Genomic DNA, 27141 nt, shown 5'->3' with positions numbered 1-27141 from the left:
GGCTAAAGGTTTGTCAATTTTGTTTACCTTCTCAAAGAACCAGCTTTTAGTTTTATTGATCTTTGCTATTGTTTTCTTTGTTTCTATTTCATTTATTTCTGCTCTGATCTTTATGATTTCTTTCCTTCTATCAACTTTGGGTTTTGTCTGTTCTTCTGTCTCTAGTTCCTTTAGGAGTAAGGTTAGATTGTTTATTTGAGACCTTTCTTGTTTCTTGAGGTAGGATTGTATTGCTATAAACTTCCCTCTTAGAACTGCTTTTGCTGCATCCCATAGGTTTTGGGACATCGTGTTTTCATTGTCATTTATCTCTAGGTATTATTTGATTTCCTCTTTGATGTCTTCAGTGATCTCTTGGTTATTTAGTAATGTATTGTTTAGCCTCCACGTGTTCGTGTTTTTTACAGTTTTTCCCTGTAATTGATTTCTAATCTCATTGCGTTGTGGTCAGAAAAGATGCTTGATATGATTTCAGTTTTCTTAAATTTACCGAGGCTTGATTTGTGACCCAAGATGTGATCTATCCTGGAGAATGTTCTGTGTGCACTCGAGAAGAAAGTGTAATCTGCTGTTTTTGGATGGAATGTCCTATAAATATCAATGAAATCTAACTGGTCTATTGTGTCATTTAAAGCTTGTGTTTCCTTTTTAATTTTCTGTCTGGATGATGTATCCATTGCTGTTAGTGAGGTGTTGAAGTCCTCCACTATTGTGTTACTGTCGATTTCCTCTTTTATAGCTGTTAGCATTTGCCTTATGTACTGAGGTGCTCCTATGTTAGGTGCATATATATTTATAGTTATTATATTTTCCTCTTGGATTGATCCCTTGATCATTATGTAGTGTCCTTCCTTGTGTCTTGCAGCATTCTTTATTTTAAAGTCTATTTTATCTGATATGAGTATTGCTACTCCAGCTTTCTTTTCATTTCCATTTGCATGGAGTCTCTTTATCCATCCCCTCACTTTCAGTCTGTGTATGTCCCTAGGTCTGAAGTGGGTCTCTTGTAGACAGCATATATATGGGTCTTGTTTTTGCATCCATTCAGTGAGCCTGTGTCTTTTGGTTGGAGCATTTAATCCATTCACATTTAAGATAATTATTGATATGTGTGTTCCTAATACTGTTTTCTTAATTGTTTTTGATTTGTTTTTGTAGGTTCTTTTCTTCTCTTTTGTTTCCCACTTAGAGAAGTTCCTTTAGCATTTGTTGTAGAGCTGGTTTGGTGGTGCTGAATTCTCTTAGCTTTTGCTTGTCTGTAAAGCTTTTGATTTCTTCATCGATTCTGAATGAGATCCTTGCTGGGTAGAGTAATCTTGGTTGTAGGTTCTTCCCTTTCATCACTTTAAATATATGGTGCCACTCCCTTCTGACTTGTCGAGCTTCTGCTGAGAAATCAACTGTTAACCTTATGGAAGTTCCCTTGTATGTTGTCGTTTTTTCCTTGTTGCTTTTAATAATTTTTCTTTGTCTTTAATTTTTGCCAATTTGATTCCTATGTGTCTTGGCATGTTTCTCCTTGGATTTATCATGCCTGGGACTCTCTGTGTCCTGGACTTGGGTGGCTATTTCCTTTCTCATGTTGGGGAAGTTTTTGATTATAATCTCTTCACATATTTTCTCGGCTCCTTTCTCTCTCTCTTCTCCTTCTGGGACCCCTGTAATGTGAATTGTTGTGTTTAATGTTGTCCCAGAGTTCTCCTAGGCTGTCTTCATTTCTTTTCATTCTTTTTTCTTTATTCTGTTCCGCGGCAGTGAATTCCACCATTCTGTATTCCAGGTCACTTATCCATTCTTCTGCCTCAGTTATTCTGCTGTTGATTCCTTCTAGTGTATTTTTCATTTTTCATTTTTCATTTCAGTTATTGTATTGTTCATCTCTGTTTGTTTGTTCTTTTATTCTTCTAGGTCTTTGTTAAACATTTCTTGCATCTTCTCGATCTTTGCCTCCATTGTTTTTCTGAGGGCCTGGATCAACTTCACTGTCATTATTCTGAATTCTTTTCTGGAAGGTTGCCTATCTCCACTTCATTTAGCTGTTTTTCTGGGGGTTTATCTTATTCCTTCATCTGGTACATAGTCCTCTGCCTTTTCATTTTGTCTGTCTTTCTGTGAATGTGGTTTTCATTCCACAGGCTGCAAGATTGTAGTTCTTCTTGCTTCTGCTGTCTGCCCTCTGGTGGATGCAGCTATCTAAGAGGCTTGTGCAAGCTTCCTGATGGGAGGGACTGGTGGTGTGTAGAGCTGGGTGTTGCTCTGGTGGGGAGAGGTCAGTAAAACTTTAATCTGCTTGTCTGCTGTTGGGTGGGGCTCAGTTCTCTCCCTGTTAGTTGTTTGGCCTGAGGCAACCCAGCCCTAGAGCCTACCGGGCTGTTTGGTGGGGCTAATGGTGGACTCTGGGAGGGCTCACACCAAGGAGTACTTCCCAGAACTTTGAGCCACAGCCACCCCTGCCTCTTCAGGAGACCCTCCAGCACTAGCAGGCAGGTCTGGTTGTCTCCTATGGGGTCACTGCTCCTTCCCCTGGGTCCCGACGCGCACACTACTTTGTGTGTGCCTTCCAAGAGTGGAGCCTCTGTTTCCCCCAGTCCTGTCGAAGTCCTGCAATCAAATGCCGCTAGCCTTCGAGTCTGATTCTCTGGGAATTCCTCCTCCCGTTGCCGGACCCCCAGATTGGGAAGCCTGACATGGGACTCAGAACCTTCACTCCAGTGGGTGGACCTCTTTGGTATTATTGTTCTCCAGTTTGTGAGTCACCCACCTAGTGGTTCTGGGATTTGATTTTATTGTGATTGCGCCTCTACTACCTTCTCACTGTGGCTTCTCCTGTGTCTTTGGATGTGGGGTATATTTTTTGGTGAGTTTCAGTGTCTTCCTGTCGATGATTGTTCAGCAGTTAGTTGTGATTCCAGTGCTCTTGCAAGAGGGAGTACAACATTTTATTTTAAATGTACTGCATGCTCAATGTAAAAAAATTTGTAAAATATGAAAAAATATAGGAACAAAGTTAACATTTCCATTATAAGACATAAGACCATTATCTTTCTAATCTATAATATACATAGATTGTGTGTGTGTAATTATTACAAATTTAGATCATATTGTAAATATTTTAGTGTCCTTTTTGTGAATTGCACTCTCACTTAATATTACTTCAAGCATTTCCCAATGCCATTAAATATCCTTTGAGGTATTTTAATGGTTGAGGAATGTCTAGTCTTATGGATTTCATACTTTAACCACTTCCATACTATTTCCAGTTTTTCTCATTACAAATAATGATAGTATTTTATCTTTCCGTATTTCATCACATCATTGCCAGCTTTAGACATTATAAAGCAGTCTGTAGAAATTTTATAGGGAAAAATAACCTAACCTGAATTCTTATGAAGCAAAACATTTTCTCTTTGTTTATTGACATCTGTGTATATTCTTTTGTGAATTGTTCATGTAGGAATGATTGTTCTTTCTATAATTTAAAAATATAACTGAATTTTTAAAAAATTTAACACATAAATACAAATGTTACTCTTTGCAAAGAAATACTTTAGATCTTGCTAAATATTTGAGAAGTATATGCACAGCATAGCGAGAAAATGCCTACTGATCATGAATCACTATGTGAAAACAAGGCAGGAATTTCTGTAGGTTGCTGTATATCTTTCAGCAAATATAATCCATTCAAAGATTGGTTTCATTATTATATACTGGACCAGAATATGTTTTTATTTTGTTCTGCTTAATCTAAAGTACATGTCAAAGATACGTACTTTCCAGTCTTAATTTTTAGTGATGTGAAAATTGCATGCCGTCCACAAGCTTTACATTACACAACATTTTGATTTTAACTTGAGCATAATGCATGTTTTGCTGTTGAAAATTTGTGTGTCTGGAAAGGGGAAGGCTAGTTCCAAGAGTGCTAGTAGTGAGGTTTCGGCTCTGAGCCCACCAGAAGCCACGCTTCTTTCCTGTTTGTTTCAGCTTCTTGGGACCACTTTTATCACCTGCCAGATAGGGGATTTCTTCATCAGGAGGATCTAGAAGGATATGGTGGTGGAAGGCATATTTTGGTTTCAGGAGAGTTTCTCTCTGGTTTTTCTAGAAACAGCCTTTCTCTCCTCTTATCCTTCTTTCTCTATTTTATTATTTTTTTACTCTCTTCAGCACTATATTCTTTTTCTTTAAAAATAGGTCAAGTTTTATTGCAGACAGTGGCATGAATTCATATTCTAACTCATTCCATTTGGGGCATGTTGGTAAGGTCTTTTACGGCAAGAGGTGAGTTTGTTTAACACAATAAGACCTGACCCCAGAGCACTCTTGAGCTCTGGCTAGTTTTTTTGTTTCCTTTTTGTCCTTAGGCTCTAGTCACACAGTAAATTAAGTGTTCCTAGCATTATATATAAATATGGCTATACTTTCTATTGTGTCAGGTTACATTTACCTAATGTGAGCAATAAATCATATTACATATGTGAACAGCCAGATGGAATAAAGGTAATGGCTCTATTCACCATCTCAATTTGGAGCCTTTTTGTGTTGATTTTTGTGTTCTACTTCATCATTTATTATTTGTGCTTCACAGGTTTATTGTGGCCTGTACAGCCTGGAAATCATGTCCAGAGACTGATGCAGAAAAGCTAGTTCAGCAGACTTTCCATGCTTTCAGTGATATGATGCAACTGATGGACATTGCTCATCTTTAGAGACTAATCATTTAGTAAGCACTTAACAAAACATATTATAAAACTGGATGCTGGGAGTGGGTTGGTGATGTGAGACAGGAAGAGATGTTGACTGAAGGAAACTTGTTGAATGTAGAAATTAGTAGAATTATGCTCTCTAAATTTATTCTGACATAGAAAGTAGAAATATTTTTAAGCTTCCTCTGATGCAGCAGCAATGCAAATTATGACTATAGAACTATGCAAACTTGAAGGTTAGCCTCAACAATGCAAATCTACAGATTTTCACAATGCAAATCTAACTTTTAAATATCTTTGTTGGTACCTATATAGGTAATAAATCTTCTCTCTGAACCTCCTCATAGACGCTATCTTTCAAGCACTTTAACATTTTCTAGTTGCCAAAGGATATGAAATACATGATTGGATGCTAATTTCCCTGAAATCAATGATTCCACATTCACCACAGGGATATAAGTCTACTATGTTTGGGAGAGACCACTACAATTTAGTCTAAAAAAAGTTTATGTTGAACAGACAAAAGAATTCAGTTGTAGTAAGGAGGTTTACACCCTCTGACATACATGAAAAACCCTAAAAAAATTTATTATAGTATATTGTTATAATTAGTTTTGTGAATATGAAATTAAAGCATTTATATTTAAAATCAGTGACTTTAAAAGGATTAAATACTAAATCAGATTGTCAGGATTTATTTTTCCTTTGTTCTGTTTTGTAGTTTCTATTCTCAGAAAATAAAATTCTCAAAATCATATAGCTTCTTGTTTGGTGTTTTAGTAAGTGCTTCATTCCTGTTTGACCTTGTACTTTCTGATCAGTTATGTATTGTGTAATAAACCATGCAAAACCTACTGTCTTATGATCATTTCTCATGACTGTGTTAGTTGACTGTGCCCATTTGGATGGCTCTGCTTCTGTCTTGCCTGAGTGAGTTACACCGCTGCCATCACCAGGCTGCTGGGTGAGGCTGGGAAGTCTGAGACAACCTCACCACTGCCTGGGGACTTACTGGCTGGACCTCTCTCTGCATGGTCTTTGATCATTCAGGATTCTAGCCTGGACTTCATACTGGGCAGTGAGAATGTTCCAAGAGTGAAAGGTAGAAGTTCTAAGGCCTGTTTGATTGTTTTTAAATAATATCTAAAGAATTGGGTATTTTAGAAGCTGATCACCTCCTGCAGAGAAACCTCTTTTCACTCATGTTTTTAACATGTTCCTCTAACCTGCCTGAAGTTAAGAATCGTCTGGATTGCTTTTTACAAAAAGATTCCTGGGCCTTACCCACACCTCCTGAGTCAGAATTTCTAGGAGCAAATGCCCCATGATCCTTATCAGGCAAGTTTGAGAATAATTACATAACAGTAGGTTGAATTTTCACCTTGAGTCACTGTGGTAACGTACCCTTTGCCCCACTCCTCTCTTGGTTAACTGAAATTCAGTCTACTGCTACACATGGTTACATTTGAAAAATCCCTTGGTATATATGATTTATTACATATGGAAGACCTGATTTGGATAGATTACTGACCTAAACAACCTGTCACAGCAGTGAGAATGGGTATTGCTGCAGTAAATTAAGGAAAAAACATTTCAGAGTGGTTAGCTTCCAAGGGTTGCCTAGAATATTTCTTTTTTTTTTTTTTTTTTTTTTTAGAATATTTCTTTTTGGTCTCCATCTAAACATATTCCTTCTTGTTGAAGTGGATTAATCTTCTGGGAAAATAAAACTATTTGTAAAAGGAATGCAGTTCTATAGAAACAGCATTTTATTGATGTTTCTTTCAAATGTTTCAAATTGCACTGAGATAATATGTACAGTTTTTATTAATGTGTTTTAAACATTTAAACAATATGCCTCTTTATATGGAACAAATGTGTGCCTACAGTTAGTTTGTCTAAGGACAATTCCATTTTCTCTTGGAATGTGATGATAAATCTGGGAATACATTCGTTTTTTTAAAACCTCAATTCTCTAGTAGAATAACTTGAAAATTTACCAATGAAGAGAGTATGCTATTGAACAATATATTTTAACTTTGTAACAAGGAAAATTGTTCCCAAACTACCCTGTCATCTACCCAATGAATCAGGACCATAAGAATTTTCCCTATGTCTGTGGCTTCTTTGAATTCTAGCTTTATTTAATTAATTTTTAATTGAGTATGGTTGATTTACAATGTTAATTTCTGCTGTACAGCAAAGTGATTCAGTTGTATATATTTTTTCCATTATGGTTTATCACATGACATTGAATATAGTTCTATGTGCTGTATAGTAGGACCTTGTTTATCCATTGTGTATATAAAAGCTCACATCTGCTACCCCCAACCTCACTCCATCCCTCCCCCACCCCCCTCCGCCTTGGCAACCACCAGTCTGTTCTCTATGTGCATGATTATGTTTCTTTTTCATGGATAGGTTCATTTGTGTCTTATTTTAGATTCCACATATAAATGATAACATAATGGTATTTGTCTTTCTGACTTACTTCACTCAGTATGATAATCTAGTTGCATCCATGTTGCTGCAAATGGCATTATTTTGTTCTTTTTTATGGTTGAGTAGTATTCCATTGTATATCTGTTACATATCTTCTTTATCCATTCATTTGTCAATGGACATTTAGGTTGTTTGCATGTCTTGGTTATTGTGAATAGTGCTGCTATGAACATAAGGGTGCATGTATCTCTTTGGATTAGAGTTTTGTCTGGATATATGCCCAGGAGCAGGATTGCTAGATCATATGGGAACTCTATTTTTAGTTTTCTGAGGAACCTCCATACTGTTCTCCATAGTGGCTGTACCAATTTACATTCCCACCAAGAGTGTAAGAGGGTTCCCTTTTCTCCACACCCTCTCCAGCATTTGTTATTTGTGGACTTTTTAATGATGGCCATTCTGACCAGCGTGCGGTGATACCTCATTGTCCTTTTGAATTGCATTTCTCAGATAATTAGTGAAGTTGAGCATCTTTTCATGTACCTGTTGGCCATCTGTATGTCTTCTTTGAGAAATGTCTGTTTAGGTCTTCTGCCCATTTTTCGATTAGGTTTTTTTGTTAAGTTGTATGAGCTGTTTGTGTATTTTGGAAATCAATCGGTTGTTGGTCACATTGTTTGCAAATACTTTCTCCCATTCTGCAGCTTGTCTTTTCATTTTGTATATAGTTTCCTTTGCTGTGCAAAACCCTGTAAGTTTGAATGGGTCCCATTCATTTATTTTTGTTTTTATTTCTATTGCCTTGGGAGACTGACCTAAGAAAACATTGGTACAAGTTATGTCAGGGAATGTTTTGCCAGTTATCTCTTCTAGGAGTTTTATAGTGTCATGTCTTATGTTTAAGTCTTTAGGCCATTTTGAGTTTATTTTTGTGTATGGTGTGAAGGTGTGTTCTAGCGTCATTGATTTACATGTGGCTGTTCAGCTTTCCCAGCATCACTTGCTGAAGAGACTGTCTTTTTCCCATTGTATATTCTTGCCTCCTTTGTCAAAGATTAATTGACCATAGGCATGTGGGTTTATTTCTGGGCTCTCTATCCTGTTTCATTTATCCATATGTCTGTTTTTGTGCCAATACCATGCTGTTTTTTTTTAAACCTTTACATTTAAGTACTTCTTTAAAAATTAATTTATTTTTGGCTGTGTTGGGTCTTCATTGCTGCAGGTGGGCTTTCTCTAGTTGTGGCAGGTGGGGGCTACTCTTAGTTGCGGTGTGTGGGCTTCTCATTGTGGTGGCTTCTCTTGTTGCGGAGTATGGGCTCCAGGCGCGCGGGGTCAGTAGCTGTGGCTCGTGGGCTCTGTAGCGCAGGCTCAGTAGTTGTGGTGCACAGGCTTAGTTGCTCTATGGCATGTGGGATCTTCCTGGACCAGGGCTTGAACCTGTGTCCCCTGCATTGGCAGGTGGATTCTTAACCACTGCCCCACCAGGGAAGTTCCTCCATGCTGTTTTGATTACTGTAGCTTTGTAGTACTGTCTGAAGTCTGAGAGGGTTATGCCTCCTGGGTTCTTTTTTTTTTTGCGGTACATGGGCCCCTCACTGTGGCCTCTCCCGTTGCGCAACACAAGCTCTGGACGCGCAGGCCCAGCGGCCATGGCTCACGGGCCCAGCCGCTCCACGGCATGCGGGATCTTCCCGGACCAGGGCACGAACGCGCGTCCCCTGCATCGGCAGGCAGACTCTCAACCACTGTGCCACCAGGTAAGCCCATGGGTTGTTCTTTTTCTTCAGGATTGCTTTGGCAATTGTGTCTTTTATGGTTTTATATGAATTTTAGTTCTGTGAAAAATGTCCTGGGTAACTTGAGAGGGATTGCATTGAATCTTCTACAGTTTTATATACCTAAACTCTGCTCTTCACTTTCTCCATATGATTTTTAAATTTTTTTATTCAAGTATGGTTGATTTATAGTGTTTCAGGTGTACAGCAAAGTGATTCCGTTTTATATATATACATATTTTTTCAGGTTCTTTTCCATTATAGGTTATTTAAAGATATTGAATATTGTTCCCTGTGCTATACAGTAGATCCTTGCTGTTTATTTTTATATATAGTAGTGCATACCTGTTGATCTTAAATTCCAAATTTATCCCTCCCCCCTTTCCCTTTTGCTAACCATAAGTTTGTTTTCTGAGTCTTTTTCTGTTCTGTAAATAAGTTCATTTGTATCATATATTTTTTTTAGATTCCACATATAAGTGATATCATGTGGTATTTTTCTCTGATTTATTTCATTTAGTATGATGATCTGTAGGTCCATCCATGTTGCTGCAAATGGTGTTACTTCATTCTTTTTTATGGTTGAGTGATATTCTCTCCATATGTTTTTGGTAACTCAGAGCTAGGCTGTTTTCATACTTCATCAAGCCAGATGTTACTTTTAACTCCTACATTTCAAATGCTGTAATATCCAACCCCAAATTGGATGTTCTAAATTGATATGGAATAAGATATACCTATATTTTATGATGACTTAGAAAAGAAGTCTCTAAATCAGAAAAAGTTGTAGAATGATTTGAATTTATTTTTAAGATACACTATAACAAGAGTTCATCACTTCTGTGTCCCTGCCTGGACATTGACCATAGAGAAATAGATGCCTCTCTGTGCTAGCAGCTGCTGGTGTGTGCCGTGCTCCTTGACTTTGCCGTTCTCAATCACCACTATCAAGTCTGCATTCTGAATGGTGGACAGGCGGTGAGCGATCACAATGCAGGTGCGGCCTTCTCGGGCTTTGTCCAGAGCTTCTTGGACAATCTATTGATAAATCAGAATAGAAGCCTTATCTTAAAAATTGTAGAAATAAGTTTTAACTGTAAAGGAAATCTAAATATTTTACCATATGTACAAAAGGAAATTACCTTTCTTGTCTCATTTTGAATCTTTAGCTTTATGCATGTTTTTACATAATCCATCTTTTTTTTCCACACACACACACTGTATTTTATTTTTACAAGAGATAAATAGACTGACACCAAGCATTGTAAATGGATGAACACAACAAAAGCAACAATGATTACAATTACCAAACACGAAACACACTCATACTATGCCATAATATTGACATTCAGTCCAGTAATCCTCCACTGTAACAGCTCCTTTACTTTGCAGTGAAAATTGATTTGTATATTTTTTTGCCTCTGAGTCCTTGTGGGATTTTTTTTTTATTCAAACAGAAAGTCACAAAAATTATAATCATCCTCATCAGTTCACTCAGTCCCATGTAATTAATTTTTTTTATCTTGATCTTTTGTTAACGCTTTTATGAGTTCATCAGTTTTCTGAAAATGCTTATTCATTCATGTCAGCAGTATAGTCAGTTACCAGAAACCTGTACTTGTCAGAGTCTTTTCCATGAATTCCTTGAAGATGAAACCCTTTTATAGGAACATTTTTGCAAAAGCATCAGAGTACACCCAGAACTGTCTGTAAATGACAAAAGACTTAAAAATGACCATGGTTAAAGATTTGATGAAAGTTCATAATAATGCAATTGACAAGGAAATTTAGTTATTTCTGAGATATACATTTTCAAGTAATAACTAGAATTATGCCTTATTATACCAGAACATATAAGATTTTTAGAAATTTCATGTAATGTCTGAAACATTTATATTAACATATTTCCATAATAATAACCCAAAGAAAGTTTAGTATTAGTAGTTTGTATACTGCAGGTTCTTATTAGGCATCAGTTTTATACACATCAGTGTATACATGTCAATCCCATTAGCCCTATTCATCACACCTCACCCCAACCCTCCCCCCACGCTGCTTTCCCCCCTTGGTGTCCATACGTTTGTTCTCTACATCTGTGCCTCTACTTCTGCCCTGCAAACCGGCTCATCTGTACCATTAGTCTAGGTTCCACATACATGCGTTAATATATGATACTTGTTTTTCTCTTTCTGACTTACTTCACTCTGTATGACAGTCTCTAGATCCAACCACGTCTCAACAAATGACTCAATTTTGTTCCTTTTTATGGCTGAGTAATATTCCATTGTATATATGTACCACATCTTCTTTACCCATTCATCTGTCAATGGGCATTTAGGTTGCTTCCATGACCTGGCTATTGTAAACAGTGCTGCAATGAACATTGGGGTGCACGTGTCTTTTTGAATTATGGTTTTCTCTGGGTATATGCCCAGTAGTGGGATTGCTGGATCATGTGGTAATTCTATTTTTAGTTTTTTAAGGAACCTCCATACTGTTCTCCATTGTGGCTGTATCAATTTACATTCCCACCAACAGTGCAAGAGGGTTCCCTTTGGTCCACACCCTCTCCAGCATTTGTTGTTTGTAGATTTTCTGATAATGCCCATTCTAACTGGTGTGAGGTGATACCTCATTGTAGTTTTGATTTGCATTTCTCTCATAATTAGTGATGTTGAACAGCTTTTCATGTGCTTCTTGGCCATCTGTATGTCTTCTTTGGAGAAATGTCTATTTAGGTCTCCTGCCCATTTTTGGATTGGGTTGTTTGTTTCTTTAATATTGAGCTGCATGAGCTGTTTATATATTTTGGCGATTAATCCTTTGTCCAAGGATTCGTTTGCAAATATTTTCTCCCATTCTGAGGGTTGTCTTAATGTATATTTATTTTTGGCTGTGTTGGGTCTCCGTTACTGTGCGAGGGCTTTCTCTAGTTGTGGCAAGCAGGGGCCACTCTTCATCGCGGTGTGCGGGCCTCTCACTACTGCGGCCCCTCTTGTTGTGGAGCACAGGCTCCAGACGCGCAGGCTTAGTAGTTGTGGCTCACGGGCCCAGTTGCTCCGCGGCATGTGGGATCTTCCCGGATCAGGGCTCGAACCTGTGTCCCCTGCATTGGCAGGCAGATTCTCAACCACTGTGTTACCAGGGAAGCCCCTGAGGGTTGTCTTTTCGTCTTGTTTATGGTTTACTTTGCTGTGCAAAAGCTGTGAAGTTTCATTAGGTCCCATTTGTTTATGTTTCCATTATTCTAGGAGGTAGATCAAAAAATATCTTGCTGTGATTCAAAGAGTGTTTTTCCTTTGTTTTCCTCTAAGAGTTTTATAGTCTCTGGTCTTTCATTTAGGTCTCGAATCCATTTTGAGTTTATTTTTGTGTATGGTGTTAGGGAGTGTTCTAATTTTATTCTTTTACATGTAGCTGTCCAGTTTTCCCAGCACCACTTATCGAAGAGACTGTCTTGCTCCATTATATATCTTTGCCTACTTTGTCATACATTAGTTGACCATAGGTGCGTGGGTTTATCTCTGGGCTTTCTATCTTGTTCCATTGATCTATGTTTCTGTTTTTGTGCCAGTACCATATTGTCTTGATTACTGTAGCTTTGTAGTATAGTCTGAAGTCAGGGAGTCTGATTCCTCCAGCTCCGTTTTTTTCTCTAAAGACTGCTTTGGCTATTCGGGGTCTTTTGTGTCTCATACAAATTTTAAGATGATTTGTTCTAGTTCCGTAAAAAATGCCATTGGTAATTTGATAGGGATTGCATTGAATCTGTAGATTGCTTTGGGTAGTATAGCCATTTTCACAATATTGATTCTTCTAATCCAAGAATTTGGTATATCTCTCCATCTGTTGGTAGCATCTTTAATTTCTTTCATGAGTGTCTTATAGTTTTCTGCATACAGGTCTTTTGTCTCCTTAGGTAGGTTTATTCCTAGGTATTTTATTCTTTTTGTTGCAACGGTAAATGGGAGTGTTTCCTTAATTTCTCTTTCAGATTTTTCATCATTAGTGTATAGGAATGCAAGAGATTTCTGTGCATTAATTTTGTATCCTGCAACTTTACCAAATTCATTGTTTAGCTCTAGTAGTTTTCTGGTGGCATTTTTAGGATTTTTTCTGGTGGCATTTTTAGGATTCTCTATGTATAGTATCATGTCATCTTCAAACAGTGACAGTTTTACTTCTTCTTTTCAAATTTGTATTCCTTTTATTTTTCTTCTCTGATTGCCATGGCTAGGACTTCTAAAGCTATGTTGAATAATAGTGGTGAGAGTGGACATCCTTGTCTTGTTCCTGATCTTAGAGGAAATGCTTTCAGTTTTTCACCATTGAGAATGATGTTTGCTGTGGGTTTGTTGTATATGGCCTTTATTATGTTGAGGTAGGTTCCCTCTATGCCCACTTTCTGGAGAGTTTTTATCATAAATGTGTGTTGAGTTTTGTTCAAAAGCTGTTTCTGCATGTATTGAGATGATCATACGGTTTTTCTCCTTCGTTATATCTTCTTCTTGGATTGATCCCTTGCTCATTATTTAGTGTCCTTCCTTGTCTCTTGTAACATTCTTTATTTTAAAGTCTATTTTATTTGATATGAGTATAGCTACTCCAGCTTTCTTTTCATTTCCATTTGTATGGAATATCTTTTTCCATCCCCTCACTTTCAGTCTGTATATGTCCCTAGGTCTGAAGTGGGTCTCTTGTAGACAGCATATGTATGGGTCTTGTTTTTGTATCCATTCAGCAAGCCTGTGTCTTTTGGTTGGAACGTTTAATCCATTCATGTTTAAGGTAATTATCGATATGTATGTTCCTATGACCATTTTCTTAATTGTTCTGGGTTTGTTTTTGTAGGTCCTTTTCTTCTCTAGTGTTTCCCACTTCGAGAAGTTCCTTTAGCATTTGTTGTAGAGCTGGTTTGGTGGTGCTGAATTCTCTTAGCTTTTGCTTGTCTGTAAATCTTTTGATTTCTCCATCAAATCTGAAAGAGATCCTTGCTGGGTAGAGTAATCTTGGTTGTAGGTTCCTCCCTTTCATCACTTTAAGTACATCATGCCACTCCCTTCTGGCTTGTAGAGTTTCTGCTGAGAAATCAGCTGTTAACCTTATGGGAGTTCCCTTTTAGGTTATTTGACATTTTTCCCTTGCTGCTTTCAGTAATTTTTCTTTGTCTTTAATTTTTGCCAATTTGATTACTATGTGTCTTGGCATGTTTCTCCTTGGGTTTATCCTGTATGGGACTGTCTGCGCTTCCTGGACTTGGGTGGCTATTTCCATTCCCATGTTAGGGAAGGTTTTGACTATAATGTCTTCAAATATTTTCTCTTTTTTCTCTCTCTTCTCCTTCTGGGACCCTTATAATGTGAATGTTGTTGTGTTTAATGTTGTCCCAGAGGTCTCTTAGGCTGTCTTCATTTCTTTTCATTCTTTTTTCTTTATTCTGTTCCGAAGCAGTGAATTCCACCATTCTGTCTTCCAGATCACTTATCCGTTCTTCTGCCTCAGTTATTCTGCTACGGATTCCTTCTAGTGTAGTTTTCATTTCAGTTATTGTATTGTTCATCTGTGTTTGTTTGTTCTTTAATTCTTCCAGGTCTTTGTTAAACATTTCTTGCACCTTCTCAATCTTTGCCTCCATTCTTTTTCCAAGGTCCTGGATCATCTTCACTGTCATTATTCTGAATTCATTTTCTGGAAGGTTGCCTATCTCCACTTCATTTAGTTGTTCTTCTGGGGTTTCATCTTGTTCCTTCATCTGGTATATAGCCCTCTGCCTTTTTATCTTGTCTGTCTTCCTGTGAATGTGGTTTTTGTTCCACAGGCTGCAGAATTATAGTTCTTCTTGCTTCTGCTGTCTGCCCTCTGGTGGATGAGGCTATCTAAGAGGCTTGTGCAAATTTCCTGATGGGAGGGACTGGTGGTGGGTAGCTACATAATCCATTTTGCATATAGTTATGTTCTTTATAATAAAAATGGATTCTCACACTAGTCACAAAATGATTTAAACTTAACTACTTCACTTTTGAGTATTTTATTTCCCAGGTTTTCCATTATTAATGCGCTAAAGCAAATGAAAAGTGCAAAAAATAACATTTTATACAAGTAATACGTGGTCATTTTTGAAAATTTGGAAAATGCTGGAAGGGATTCAATTAAAATATTCTACCTCAAAATAACCGCTATCTACATTTGTTTATTTCTGTGCTTGCCTATTTTTAAAAATTTTATTGAAATAGTGTTGATTTACAATGGTGTGTTAGTTTCAGGGGTACAGCAGAGTAATTCAGTTTTACATATACAGGTATGTATTTTTTCAAATTCTTTTCTCATATAGGTTGTTACAGAATATTGAGTATAGTTCCCTGTGCTATACAGTAGGTCCTTGTTGGTTATCTATTTTATATATAGTAGTATGTACATTTTAAAACCAGACTAATTTATCCCTCCCCTCCTTTCCCCTTTGGCAACCATGTTTGTTTTCTATGTCTGTGAGTCTATTTCTGTTTTGTGAATAAGTTCCTTTGTATCAGTTTTAAATTAGATTCCACATTTGAGTGATATCATAATGGTATTTGTCTTTCTCTGACTTACTTCACTTAGTATAATAATCTCTGGGTCCATCCATGTTGCTGCAAATGGCATTATTTTGTTCTTTTTTATGGCTGAGTAGCATTCCATTGTATATATGTACCACATCTTCTTTATCCATTCGTCAATGGACATTTAGGTTGCTTCCATATCCTGGCTATTGTAAACAGTGCTGCAACGAACATTGGGGTGCATGTATACTTTCAGACCATGTTTTTCTCCAGATATATGCCCAGGAGTGGGATTGCTGGGTCATATGGTAGTTCTATTTTTAGTTTTTTAAGGAACCTCCATACTGTTCTCCATAATAGTTGTACCAATTTACATTCCCACTAGCAGTGTAGGAGAGTTCCCTTTTCTCCACACCCTCTCCAGCATTTATTTGTAGACTTTTTTTAAAATAAATAAATTTTATTTATTTTATTTATTTATTTATGGATGGATGGCTGTGTTGGGTCTTTGTTGCTGCATGCAGGCTTTCTCTAGTTGTGGCAAGCAGGGGCTACTCTTCCTTGTGGCGCACGGGCTTCTCATTGTGGTGGCTTCTATTGTTGCAGAGCATGGCCTCTAGGTGCACAGGCTTCAGTAGTTGTGGCACACAGGCTCAGTTGCTCTGTAGCATGTGGGATCTTTCAGGACTAGGGATCCAACCCATGTCCCCTGAATTGGCAGGTGGATTCTTAACCACTGTGCCACCAGGGAAGTCCCTGTTGACTTTTTGATGATGGCCATTCTGACCAGTGTGAAGTGGTACTCACTGTAGTTTTGATTTGCATTTCTCCATTAATTAGTGATGGTGAGCATCTTTTCATGTGCTTGTTGGCCATCTGTATGTCTTCTTTGGAGAAATAACTGTTTAGGTCTTCTGCCCATTTCTTGACTGGGTTTTTTTTTTCCCCCTGGATATTTAGCTGTATGAGCTGTTTGTGTGTTTATCTATTCTTTCATGGTTGACTGCACAAAGAAGTTTTATTTTATAAATTAAATGGGACATGAGGTAGGAGGCCATACCTTTTCACTTTCAGTATCCAGAGCTGATGTAGCTTCATCCAACAGTAGGATTCGGGGGTGTCGGATGAGGGCTCGGGCAATAGCAATCCTCTGTTTTTGACCTCCTGAAAGCTGAGTCCCCTTATCTCCCACTCTTGTTTCATATTTCTGCAAGTTAGCCATTAGTAAAGTTAATAAAGTTCTAGCTCAGAAAAATTCTAATGACATATTGAATAAACTTTTACTTCTTAACACTTGACAGTTCTAATTGTAAGAAAAAATTACTTAGAATCACTAAAAAGTTTCTGTAACAACTACCAAGTTGCCCATTTAATTTTTTTAACAGGACATTCATTTTCAAAATCAAACTAGAAAATTAATGACCTTAGTTTTCAATGGTATGCTGCAACAAATTCTCCAGTTCCTACCATTATCAAAATGTCAGTTGATCTGCTATCATTGGAGTCCTAAAATGGTTACATGTTAGTGTTTAAGGTATAACATTTTTTATTTGAAATATTCACATGACTCACATGGAGCCTATTCTTTTTTAAACTCATTCATTCACTTAAATATTTACCAGCTACCTATTATGCCAGAACTGTGGGAAGTATAAAAATGAATTAGTCTCTGTTCCTACCCTTAAGGAATATATAATCAAGAGAAAAAAAATATATACACAGCACTCAGTATAAGATCAAGTTCCTAGTCACTGTGAAAATTGTTTCACTGAACTCTTAGTTTTCAAATATATATTGATTTCACTGCAATTTGGCTATAGTCATAACTGCTAATAATGAGGTAATAAATAGGGAGTGTTGGGGACCGTGGAAATTGGAGAGTACAGTCCTCTCCAAAGAAATGAAACACTAAAGAAAAACAACCTTATACCAAAATTAACTCAAAATGGAGTGTGAACTTAAAAGTAAAATGTAAAACCATAAATTCAGAAAATAGTGGAGAAAAATCTTCAGGACCAAGGGCTAGGCAAAGAGTTCTCGGACTTGACATCAAAAGCACAGTCTGTAAAAGGAAAAAATGAATTGGACCTCATCAAAATTAAAAACCGAAGCTCTGAAAAAGACCCCATTAAAAGGATGAAAAAATAAGCTACAAACTGGGAGAAAATATTTGCAAACTACATTTCCAACACAGGACTAGTAACATGAATATATAAAAATCTGTCAAAACTCAACAGTAAAAAATAATCCAATTAGAAAATGGGCAAAAGACATGAAAAGACATTTCACCAAAGAGGAAATATAGATGGCAAATAACTATATAAAAAAATGTTCAACATCCTCTGCCATTAGGAAATGCAAATTAAAACCACAGTAAGATATCACTGTACACCTATCAGGATGGTAGAAAAAACAGTGGCAACAGCAAATGGTGGCAAAGATTCAGAGCAACTGTATCCCTCCCTCATACTTGCTGGTGGGAAAATGAAATGGCAGGGCCACCTTGGAAAACAGTTGAGCAGTTTCTTATAAAGTTAAGCAATTAACATATGGTCTAGCGATTGTGCTCCTGGGCATTTATCGCAGAGAAATAAAAATTTAGGGTCACACTAAAGCCTGTACACAAGTATTTATAGCAGCTTTACTCTTAATAGCCCAAACGGAAACAACCTGGATGTGGTTCAACAGGTGACTAGTTAAAAAAGCTGAGGACCATATGGTAGCTCTATTTTTACTTTTTGTAAGGAACCTCCATACTGTTCTCCATAGTGGCTGTACCAATCTACATTCCCACGAACAGTGCAAGAGGGTTCCCTTTTCTCTACAAAACAGAAATAAGAGTTACAGATGTAGAAAATAAATTTATGGTTACCAGCGGGTAAGGGGAGGGGGATAAATTGGGAGATTGGGATTGACATATACACACTACTGTATATAAAATCGATAACTAATTAGGACCTCCTGTATAGCACAGGGAACTCTACTCAGTACTCTGTAATGGCCTATATGGGAAAAGAATCTAAAAGAGTGGATAAATGTATATGCATAAGTGATTCACTTGGCTGTACACCAGAAACTAACACAGCATTGTAAACCAACTATACCCCAATAAAAATTTAAAAAGCTGTGGGCCATCCAGACCATGGAGCCATCCGACTCAGCGATAAAAAGGCATGAACTGTTGTGTATACAGTTATACACAACAGCTTCAGGGAATTATGCTGAGGGAAAAAGCTAATCTCAGAAGGTTATATACTGTACATATGTTTACATAACATTCTTAAAGTATAAGATTACAGAAATGGAGAACAGTTAGTGGTTGCCAGGGGTCGTGGGGAGTAAGGGCAGGGAGAAGGGGTGTGTGGCTATAAAAGGGCAAAATGAGGAATCTGTGGTGATGAAAACGTTCCATATCTTGACAGGGGTAGTGGATACATGAGTCTACACACGCAGTAAAATTGCGTAGAACTACAAACGTATCCAAATGCAGACAAGTATAATAAAACTGGGGAAGTCTGAGCAAGGTAAGTGGATTGTATCAAAATTAGTATCCTGGTTGCAATACCCTATTAGTTTTGCAAGATGTCATTGGAGGAAACTGGGTCAAGGGTACACAAGATCTCTGTATTCCTTACAACTGCACATGAATCTATAATTATCTCAAAATAAAATGTTTAAAAAAGAAAGTACCGTAAGGAATAAAGCAAACATGGCTACAGTACGAACGCAGCCCTCAAGCACCTGTTTGAGGTGACTTAACATCACCTCGTTTGCTTCTCACGACATTTGTACAAGGTAGACACCATGCCTAATTTTCCCATTTACCAGTAAGGAAACTTGGTATCATGGACTTCAGTGTCTTGTTCAAGGTCACAGTGCTAGTACAGAGGCAAGTTCTGTTGCAAGACTTTGAAGTATAACTTTGGGAACTGTTGGAGGAGGAAAACAGTTTGCAGTTGATTCTGGTATCAGCCTAGGAAGCTACCAGTTCACTTACTTTGGGTAAAGTCTCAATGAAAGGATGGATGTTGGCTGCTTTGGCGGCACTCACAATTTCAGGCATCTTTACAGACCGGCTGTTGTCTCCATAGGCAATGTTGTCGGCAATGCTGCAGTCAAACAGGATGGGCTCCTGGGACACAATTCCGAGTTGGGCTCTGAGCCACTGGATGTTGAGTTTCTTTGCTTCTTGACCATCTAGGAGCTGAAAACCAAAGTCCACAAACTATAAGAAGGGCTTAAAAAACAAACAACTAAACAGTAAGTTACTAGGAGGACTGTTGCACGTGGGCATCAGCAGTTTGTGAAATACCAACCCTCACAGCCTGTAAGCTCTTACAGTGCTGGAGGCCAACACAGCCAACAAAACGATTTCTTATTGTTGTTAACTAGGCCATCCCTTTCTTGTTCTACCTGGTAAAATGGAGGCACATTTGGCCCCATCTTTCCACAGTTCTTTCTCTGCTTCCTACCTTGCCCTCATCCAGGCAAATGTACCATCCTCTGCCTTTAAGAAGTATGCAGTTAGGTGTCCTGCGCCTATCTGCTGTCGCCTGAACAATTGCAACCTTTCACCTTGACTGTATCCCCCTCCTCCAGGCACACCAGGACAAAAAGCAGATCAGCATGGCCCCAGATTTTGAAAGTTGGTTATCTCCTCTCCTACCTCTACCTCTCTTTCATTTGAGAACTACCAGCCTTCAACTCCCCCCATTTCTCTTTTTGATGGCACTAAAGGACAAGAGATCAGTGGAAAGTGGACAAGCTCAAAGGGCAGTATCTTTGTCTTTGGAAAACTGGCTTTGTTGATGGTGGTTTTGATGATTTTTTTGTTTGCCGTAAGCAGGAGGCATGATGCTTCTAGAGGAGCCTTGTGATGTGCTAACTGAGAATACAGCTTCCAGCAATGCAAAGGGCATGGTGAAGAAATACAAGTCCAACTAGTCTTGCCCTCTAAAGAAATTCCCACTGTGGTATTAGCACAGCACACCTACAGAGTATTGTTGAGCTGGTTTGCCCGTATTCATACCTTCAGAGTAATTGTAATAGTGGAAGCATAAGATTTCCCCCAAAGAAACAACTCAACAAGGTTTAACACTCTGGTGACTGTCTAAATGGGGGTGGGCTTCCTGGGCTACGTCAGTGGGTACCATCCCAAGGTAATGGGAAATGCAGGCATTATTGCTAAGAGCCAAGTCTCCACTCATGGAAGAGGGCCAGGGGCCAGACACCACAACATCAATGCTGAAAGCCAAATATGAGAGGGCTGGAGTACCGGTTAGAGAGAGATAGCAAAGGCAAGAGGAGGGGAGGGAGTCCTGGGCGTCTACTCAGAACTCTGGCAGGACTGTGCGGCTTACCTTTACAACCCAGGAAGCGATTGAGTGTTCACGCAGGAGACTCCAGCTGGCTCAGAAGGCCCAGGGCAGGGCACAGATCAACTTCACACTCAGTACTTTCTGAACTACACTCAATTCCTGATGTTCTACCCTCTGAACTACACTCAATTCCTGATGTTCTACCCTACCGTCCCCATATATCTCTCGGACTGTGGGTGCCACCTTGGGGTTTAGAGAATGGTGGTCCTCGTATCAGTTAGGATTATAGGTCTTGTTCAGTTTTTTCTAATATTATGGGAATATTGGTTTAGCCACTTGAAATACTGCCTTAAATCAAGTTACTAATTTAAGAAAGTGTGCTCACCACTGTTCCAGCAGAGGGGTCGTAGAACCGCTCCAGGAGCTGGACCACCGTGCTCTTCCCACAGCCGCTGCTGCCCACCAGGGCCAGCGTCTGGCCCTTCTTCACCTCGAGGCTCAGCCCCTGAAGCACGGGCACATTTGGCCGCGTGGGATAGTTGAACACGACTTCATTAAGTGTCACGTTTCCTTCAAACTTATCCTAAAAAATAGGTATTTTTATGTTGCTATTGTAATTGGTCTGATAATGACTGAAATAAAAAGTATAATTTCAAGGCCTTCCCTGGTGGCGCAGTGCTTAAGAATCTGCCTGCCAATGCAGGGGACACGGGTTCGAGCCCTGGTCCGGGAAGATCCCACGTGCCGTGGAGATACAACCCCCGTGCGCCGCAACTACTGAGCCCGTGAGCCGCAACTAATGAAGCCCATGCGCCTAGAATCCGTGTTCTGCAACACAAGAAGCCACCGCAATGAGAAGCCCGTGCACCGCAATGAAGAGCAGCTCCCGCTTGCCACAACTGGAGAAAGCCCGCGTGCAGCAATGAGGACCCAATGCAGCCAAAAATAAATTAAAAAAAAAAAGTAGAATTCCAAGGAAGCTTTACCAAACACTATAGCAGAGAAACATACAATGCATATTCAGTACAGGTACTGGCACCAGTTAGTACTGGTAGCAAGTTGTTACATAAAATGAAGATGGGAGCCGGGGGTACAGGTTAAAGACAGTCATATTACAGAGTTGTTAACTAAACTCAAAATTTCTGGTTCATTGAAGACAAATATTTAGCTTTCCCAACTGATGATTTTGTGGCTGGAGCCAAGTCAATGGCCCAAGGCTCAGAGGCTTAGCGATTTAGAGCAGTTTCTACCTGCCGTCTCAGTGGACAGCCCTTGCCTGCAGCCCTGGTGGCCTCTTTATCTCCCTCACTTGGGCACAGCTATTTTCTCAGAACAGGAAGTACCTGGTGAAGTTCCAGAACGGTTGTGCTAAGTCCCCATCGCTTTACCCACGCTGCTTCGCCTGCATTAAAACGTGCAGCGGCTTGTGTTAGGCAAGGAACACAAAGAACACTGAGATCTAAGTTTGGGGACAGTAAAGGATTATTCCTCCTACTCTGAATAAAGTGGCCTTCTCACCAGTCGTAACGCTGTGATGACAATTATGTGATGAAAGTCAAATTGCTAACGCAGTTACACACAGAGCTACAGGCACATACCTTCCATGCAGAAGTGACTCACAATTTTCATGGAAATTATTCAGTTCTAGTACATCTGGATTTGGGGGTTCTTTACTTTTGACGTGCTCATCCTTGCAACCCCCTATGGAATTTGAAAATGCCAGGAAAGTTGGCCAAATATTATTAGCCTTGTAACTATCACAAAGCCAGTGAAGTGAATGTCAGTGTAATCACTACAAATTTATCCTGTGGTTGCAACTGCCAACTAAAAATTGCCACTTGCCATCTGCCTCTACAAGGACAGAGTTACAAACTGCGGCAGCCGCCAGCCTTCAGCACCCCCTGAAAGGAGTCCAGGGTGGAGATCAGGAATGAGGTGCTCTGTGCTCTGGGAAAAACCGGCAGGACAGGCCTTCAGATAGTTAGGTATTTTCAGGAGAAGATTTTATGAACCCAATTTCTTGCATCTTCTCGTACCTAGACAAGCACTACAGTCGTTAATGGGGGCATCTGCTCCTTGTGAGCAGCAGCAAGGCTCTCCCAAAATGCGTGCTTCACTGCACGTGCCCCCTTCACTAACATCCTATGGAACTCTGACGTTCCCCCTCCCTCTTAGGAGCAGTTTCTCCGAGCTCTCTGAGATGCTGTCTCCCAGGCTGCAGTCCTCATTCTGCCCCGAATAAAACTTAACTCACAACTCTCACGTTGTGCCTTTTTTTTTTTTTTTTTTCAGTCGACATGATCTAGCAGACAGCAAACATTTAGGAAAAAATTAACCAAGTGCTGATCAGACAGCAGGGAACTCACAGGTCTCAGGCCTTCCTCACTGTGGCTGTCAATCAAAGGTTGTCTTTCAAACAGGCTGAATAAGTGCGCTGCAGACAGCTTGGCTTTAGCGTAGTCTGGAGCAAAGGAACTCGCGTGTCCTAGAGCCACGGCGCCCAACACGATCGCTGAAAACACCCTAGATGGGAGCAGAAGAATTTTAAACATTAATTTATATAATTCAGCCCCGAGATGTCTCAAAGCCCAAAGACTTACTGCTGGCCAGTACTGATGTTTTCGCTCCGTTACTAATCCCCCTCCTCCCTCCCCCGCACATCGCTAGAAAATTCCAGGACCAAAGGAGACCCAGAGGGGAGGCGGCACCCGCTGCCTGAGGGTCTCCTTTTTCTCTACTGCTTTCTGGCTTCCTTTAGGAGCTTCTCATTTCCTAGATTTCATGTAACTTGGTAAAGCTCTCCTCTCTCAGGAAGCGTCTGCTAACAGAATCTTGAGTTGTGATCTCAGGTAATTCTAGTAACAACACACATACCCCGTTTAGACTTGAGGGAACTGAAGCTCTGGGGGCTGAAGGGACTTGATCAGTACCAGACAAGGAGTGAGGTTTCCTCCTGACTCTACAGCCCTGATCTCCAGGGTGTGGTTTCTTCTGCAGCCCCGCACAAACAATAATCATCGTCCCTGTGGTTAAAGAATTCTTACTGGGCAAAATAAGCCTTTACTACAAATAGCTTTTCTCTTACAAGTAAAAGAACTATTGCTATGACCCTGAAAAAACAATTAAGCTAACGGTCTATTCTCCAATTAAAAGAATGCATATGGATTATAACTTCTAGGAGGAACTAAAGATTCTGAGATTTGCGCCTCCACAAAGCTATTCACTTGGGGCACCAGAGCTCCCTAGAGAGAGGGGACGGTAGGAAAATCTCTAATAGAGAACTTAAAAAAACTTCCCCCAAACTTCTAAACCTAAGATTTTGGGAGGGAACTGTATTTTTATTTTTATTTTTTTTGGTCTCTTTGAGCTACACGCAAATAAGAGAGACCAAAGTTTCCACAAGTTTGAAAAAATTAAATCAAATAAATTCCATGCACTGAATATTTTCTGCTTTGCTTCTGTATCCCTGATACACACCAGATAAATAATTCTGGATTGGGTGTGTCAGGGCATTTGGCTCCTTGTTTTGGTTTGTAATTTAATACATTATTTTTTGAATTCTTTTTTTTAATTGTAGTTGATTTACAATGCTGTATTAATTACTGCTGTGCAGCAAAGTGTAAATCTAAGGTATTAAAATGTATTTTAAGTACACGGTGGGTGGGGGGAATGGTGGGTAGAGTAAGGCTCTCCCTTAAATATTTGATGAGGTTAATTATCAAAAATCACATTTTAGAAGAGTGATGAACAACTCACATGTAGCTAGGTGCCTAGCTTTCCTGTACAGCCTGTAATGCAGCTTTAGTATGAAAGATTTTAAAAGCTATCTTCCAATTATCCAGAATTTAACATTTTAATGATAAAACAGTTTTTAAAAGCAGGGCCGATTTTTTCATTGGTATTTTTCTAGACAATGAATGTCTCCAAGTGGTAATTCCCAGCTGGCTATTTCCATCTGTCCCTTCAAAACCACTTTCTACTCTCCCGTCTCTATCTTATACCATCCCCGATGCCTGACAGGCTGACCTTCAGGGTCTGCATCAAAAGGTTTTCTGGTCCTCTGGCTCCCGATGGGGTTTGGCAAGGAATAGCATAGCAGGAAAGGAGGCTGGAGGAGTGGGACCAGGCCGTTTGTTGTGTCGGTCTCTTTCCCGTTGGAGAGGTGTGGTGTTGGGGTCCTTCCACCAAAGAGCACAGAAGGCCCCTGCGCTGGCTTCTGAAAATCTTTCCCTCCTCTTGCCCTTTAGGCTTAAGTAAGGTCTTAGTGGTGCCTAGCTGGGCACTGCTGACCTTAATACTTCTCACACCTTTATAAACAGACCCTTTAGCAAACTGTCCTCCATTACCCCATCTGCAGGACCATTTGTTCCCTGCTGGGATCCTGACTGATGCAAAGATATATATTCTTTTTTCATGGTTATTTTAATTTTGGATGAAAACAAAAGTACAGCTTTTAAACACTTTCACTCTGTCCGTCTTGACCCTGGGTTTTGTTTTTTTTTTAAGTTCTTTGCTACTTTTTAAAAATCATCCCATCAGAGCAGAAGTACGCCAAAGTGATCTTAAAAGCATGGCCTCCCTTTGGCAAGACTAGACTGCAGTCTAATTGAATGTATTTAGCATATTTTGAAAGACCATTGGTTAGCCTTGGAAACCAAGAAAATAGGGAAGGCTAAGAGGCAAAAGTTGGCAGGGTCATCCCAGGGCTGGTTAGGGAACAGAGTGTTTACCAGACTTCAGTCAAGTGTTCCCATCCCACTGTCAAGGCCATCTTTGGTTGCCCGTAAATAGTAAGCTATTATAACCCGTTTTGGGTCCATGGTCGCCAGCAGTTTTCTAACTATGATTTATCTCTGCACTGAGAACATTTGCTGTCCTCCTGTCCTTCTTTGTATTACTGAAATTCTGGTTTATGGTCATTTTCATGAGCTTGGTTGATTTTAGTCCACGCAGATAATGAAACTGTCCTTGGAGTACCGACAACATTCGATTTCTGGGGTAGATTCAACTCTCTAGATGACTTCATCATAAAACAAGTTAGTTTTTCGGTCTATTCCAAACCTTTGCATAGACCTATTGAAACTTTATTATGGAATAATCTCAGCAAATTAAAAGTTACTTACAGAATAACGTCTCTGAAGTGCATATGTCCATTCACAATGAGATAGGCACCAAACCGAAAACAACCGGCATGGGAAAAATACATAAATGCTTGTGAAATACTAAAAGTAATTCCATAGATGTGTGCTTTCCGCACAGAATTCCTGAAAAGCAAATCAGTATATCTGTGACCATTATCTTCACCCTCTCTCAGCATGGCTTGTACAAAGAGCACAGCTGCTAAGTCTAGTCAACCTGTGTTTAAATTCTGCCCCCAGTTATAATTAATGTAAGTGACTTAACCTCTCTACGCATCAGTTTTCTGACTTGTAAGAGGGGGATAACCAGTATGAAACAAAATTGTTTTGAGATCTAAATAGACAATACAAACGTCTAGCACAGTACCTAGCTCATAGTGGTTGCTCAAATGATAGTCGCTGTTATTATTACACAGGAATATCTGGGAACTCAGACATGATTGTTGTTATCAAAAATAAAGGATTTCACAGTTAGGACTAAAGTTTGAATTGTCTGAATTCAGTTGTCTAATTTTATTGTCTTGTCTTCTGTGATGAGTTATCGTCTCTCATATCAAAGTTCACATTTCAGATTCGGAAAAGCAGGGTCACCGAGGTTTATCTAGACCCACATCAGAAGTTCTTCCCGGAGCTAGATCCCACCATCCCCAACACAATGTGTTTTGAACCATTTCTAATTAGACCTCTTGCTATCCTCTATTAGTTTAGCTACTTTTTTTTTTTTTTTCTTTTTTGTGGTACACGGGCCTCTCACTGCCGTGGCCTCTCCCATTGCGGAGCACAGGCTCCGGACGCGCAGGCCCAGCAGCCATGGCTCACGGGCCCAGCCGCTCCGCGGCACGTGGGATCCTCCTGGACCGGGGCACGAACCCGTGTCCCCTGCATCGGCAGGCAGACTCTCAACCACTGCGCCACCAGGGAAGCCCTAGCTACTTTATTTGACTTTATTATTCTAAATCCTCCAGAAGAACATTAATTTATTTATTTTCAGATTAGAAGGTAGGCACTTGGCAAGAGGAAAAATTTTAAGTATTACTGATCTGGATAGTTTAACTCCTGTGCTGTGAGCATGGTGTTACAATACTTAATGTTACTGAACAATTTACACTGCTACTGACAGATATATGTCAGACATCAAATGACCAGAAAAATGTAATAGCTGCATGAAGTATACATAACTAGGAAGGTGAATACACTGAGAAATTCAGTTATCCCTGTTCAAATAT

The 27141-nt window shown here is 39.4% G+C and overlaps 2 protein-coding genes across 4 annotated transcripts in view; one reads left to right on the top strand and one right to left on the bottom strand.

Moving 5' to 3' along the window:
- The window catches only part of CROT (carnitine O-octanoyltransferase), a 62102-nt gene extending 56545 nt beyond the window's left edge, over positions 1-5557 (top strand). For all 3 annotated transcript variants that reach the window (XM_070046375.1, XM_030857017.3, XM_030857016.3), the window contains one exon: positions 4586-5557. In XM_070046375.1, coding sequence (XP_069902476.1) covers positions 4586-4706 — 121 coding nt within the window. In that variant the 3' untranslated portion in view covers positions 4707-5557. The remainder of the gene's footprint in view (positions 1-4585) is intronic.
- A 4196-nt stretch (positions 5558-9753) lies between these two features.
- Positions 9754-27141, bottom strand: part of ABCB4 (ATP binding cassette subfamily B member 4) — a 74016-nt gene continuing 56628 nt past the window's right edge. Inside the window, exons 23-28 of the mRNA XM_060304725.1 lie at positions 25901-26041; positions 23144-23300; positions 21163-21360; positions 19457-19663; positions 16520-16666; positions 9754-9961 (exon numbers count right to left, since the gene is read on the bottom strand). Coding sequence (XP_060160708.1) covers positions 9758-9961; positions 16520-16666; positions 19457-19663; positions 21163-21360; positions 23144-23300; positions 25901-26041 — 1054 coding nt within the window. The 3' untranslated portion in view covers positions 9754-9757. The remainder of the gene's footprint in view (positions 9962-16519; positions 16667-19456; positions 19664-21162; positions 21361-23143; positions 23301-25900; positions 26042-27141) is intronic.

Source organism: Globicephala melas, chromosome 9 (assembly GCF_963455315.2).
Source record: "Globicephala melas chromosome 9, mGloMel1.2, whole genome shotgun sequence".
NCBI lineage: Eukaryota > Metazoa > Chordata > Mammalia > Artiodactyla > Delphinidae > Globicephala > Globicephala melas.
The sequence above is the reverse complement of the archived record's forward strand: the minus strand, read 5'-3'. Positions and strand labels throughout refer to the sequence as shown.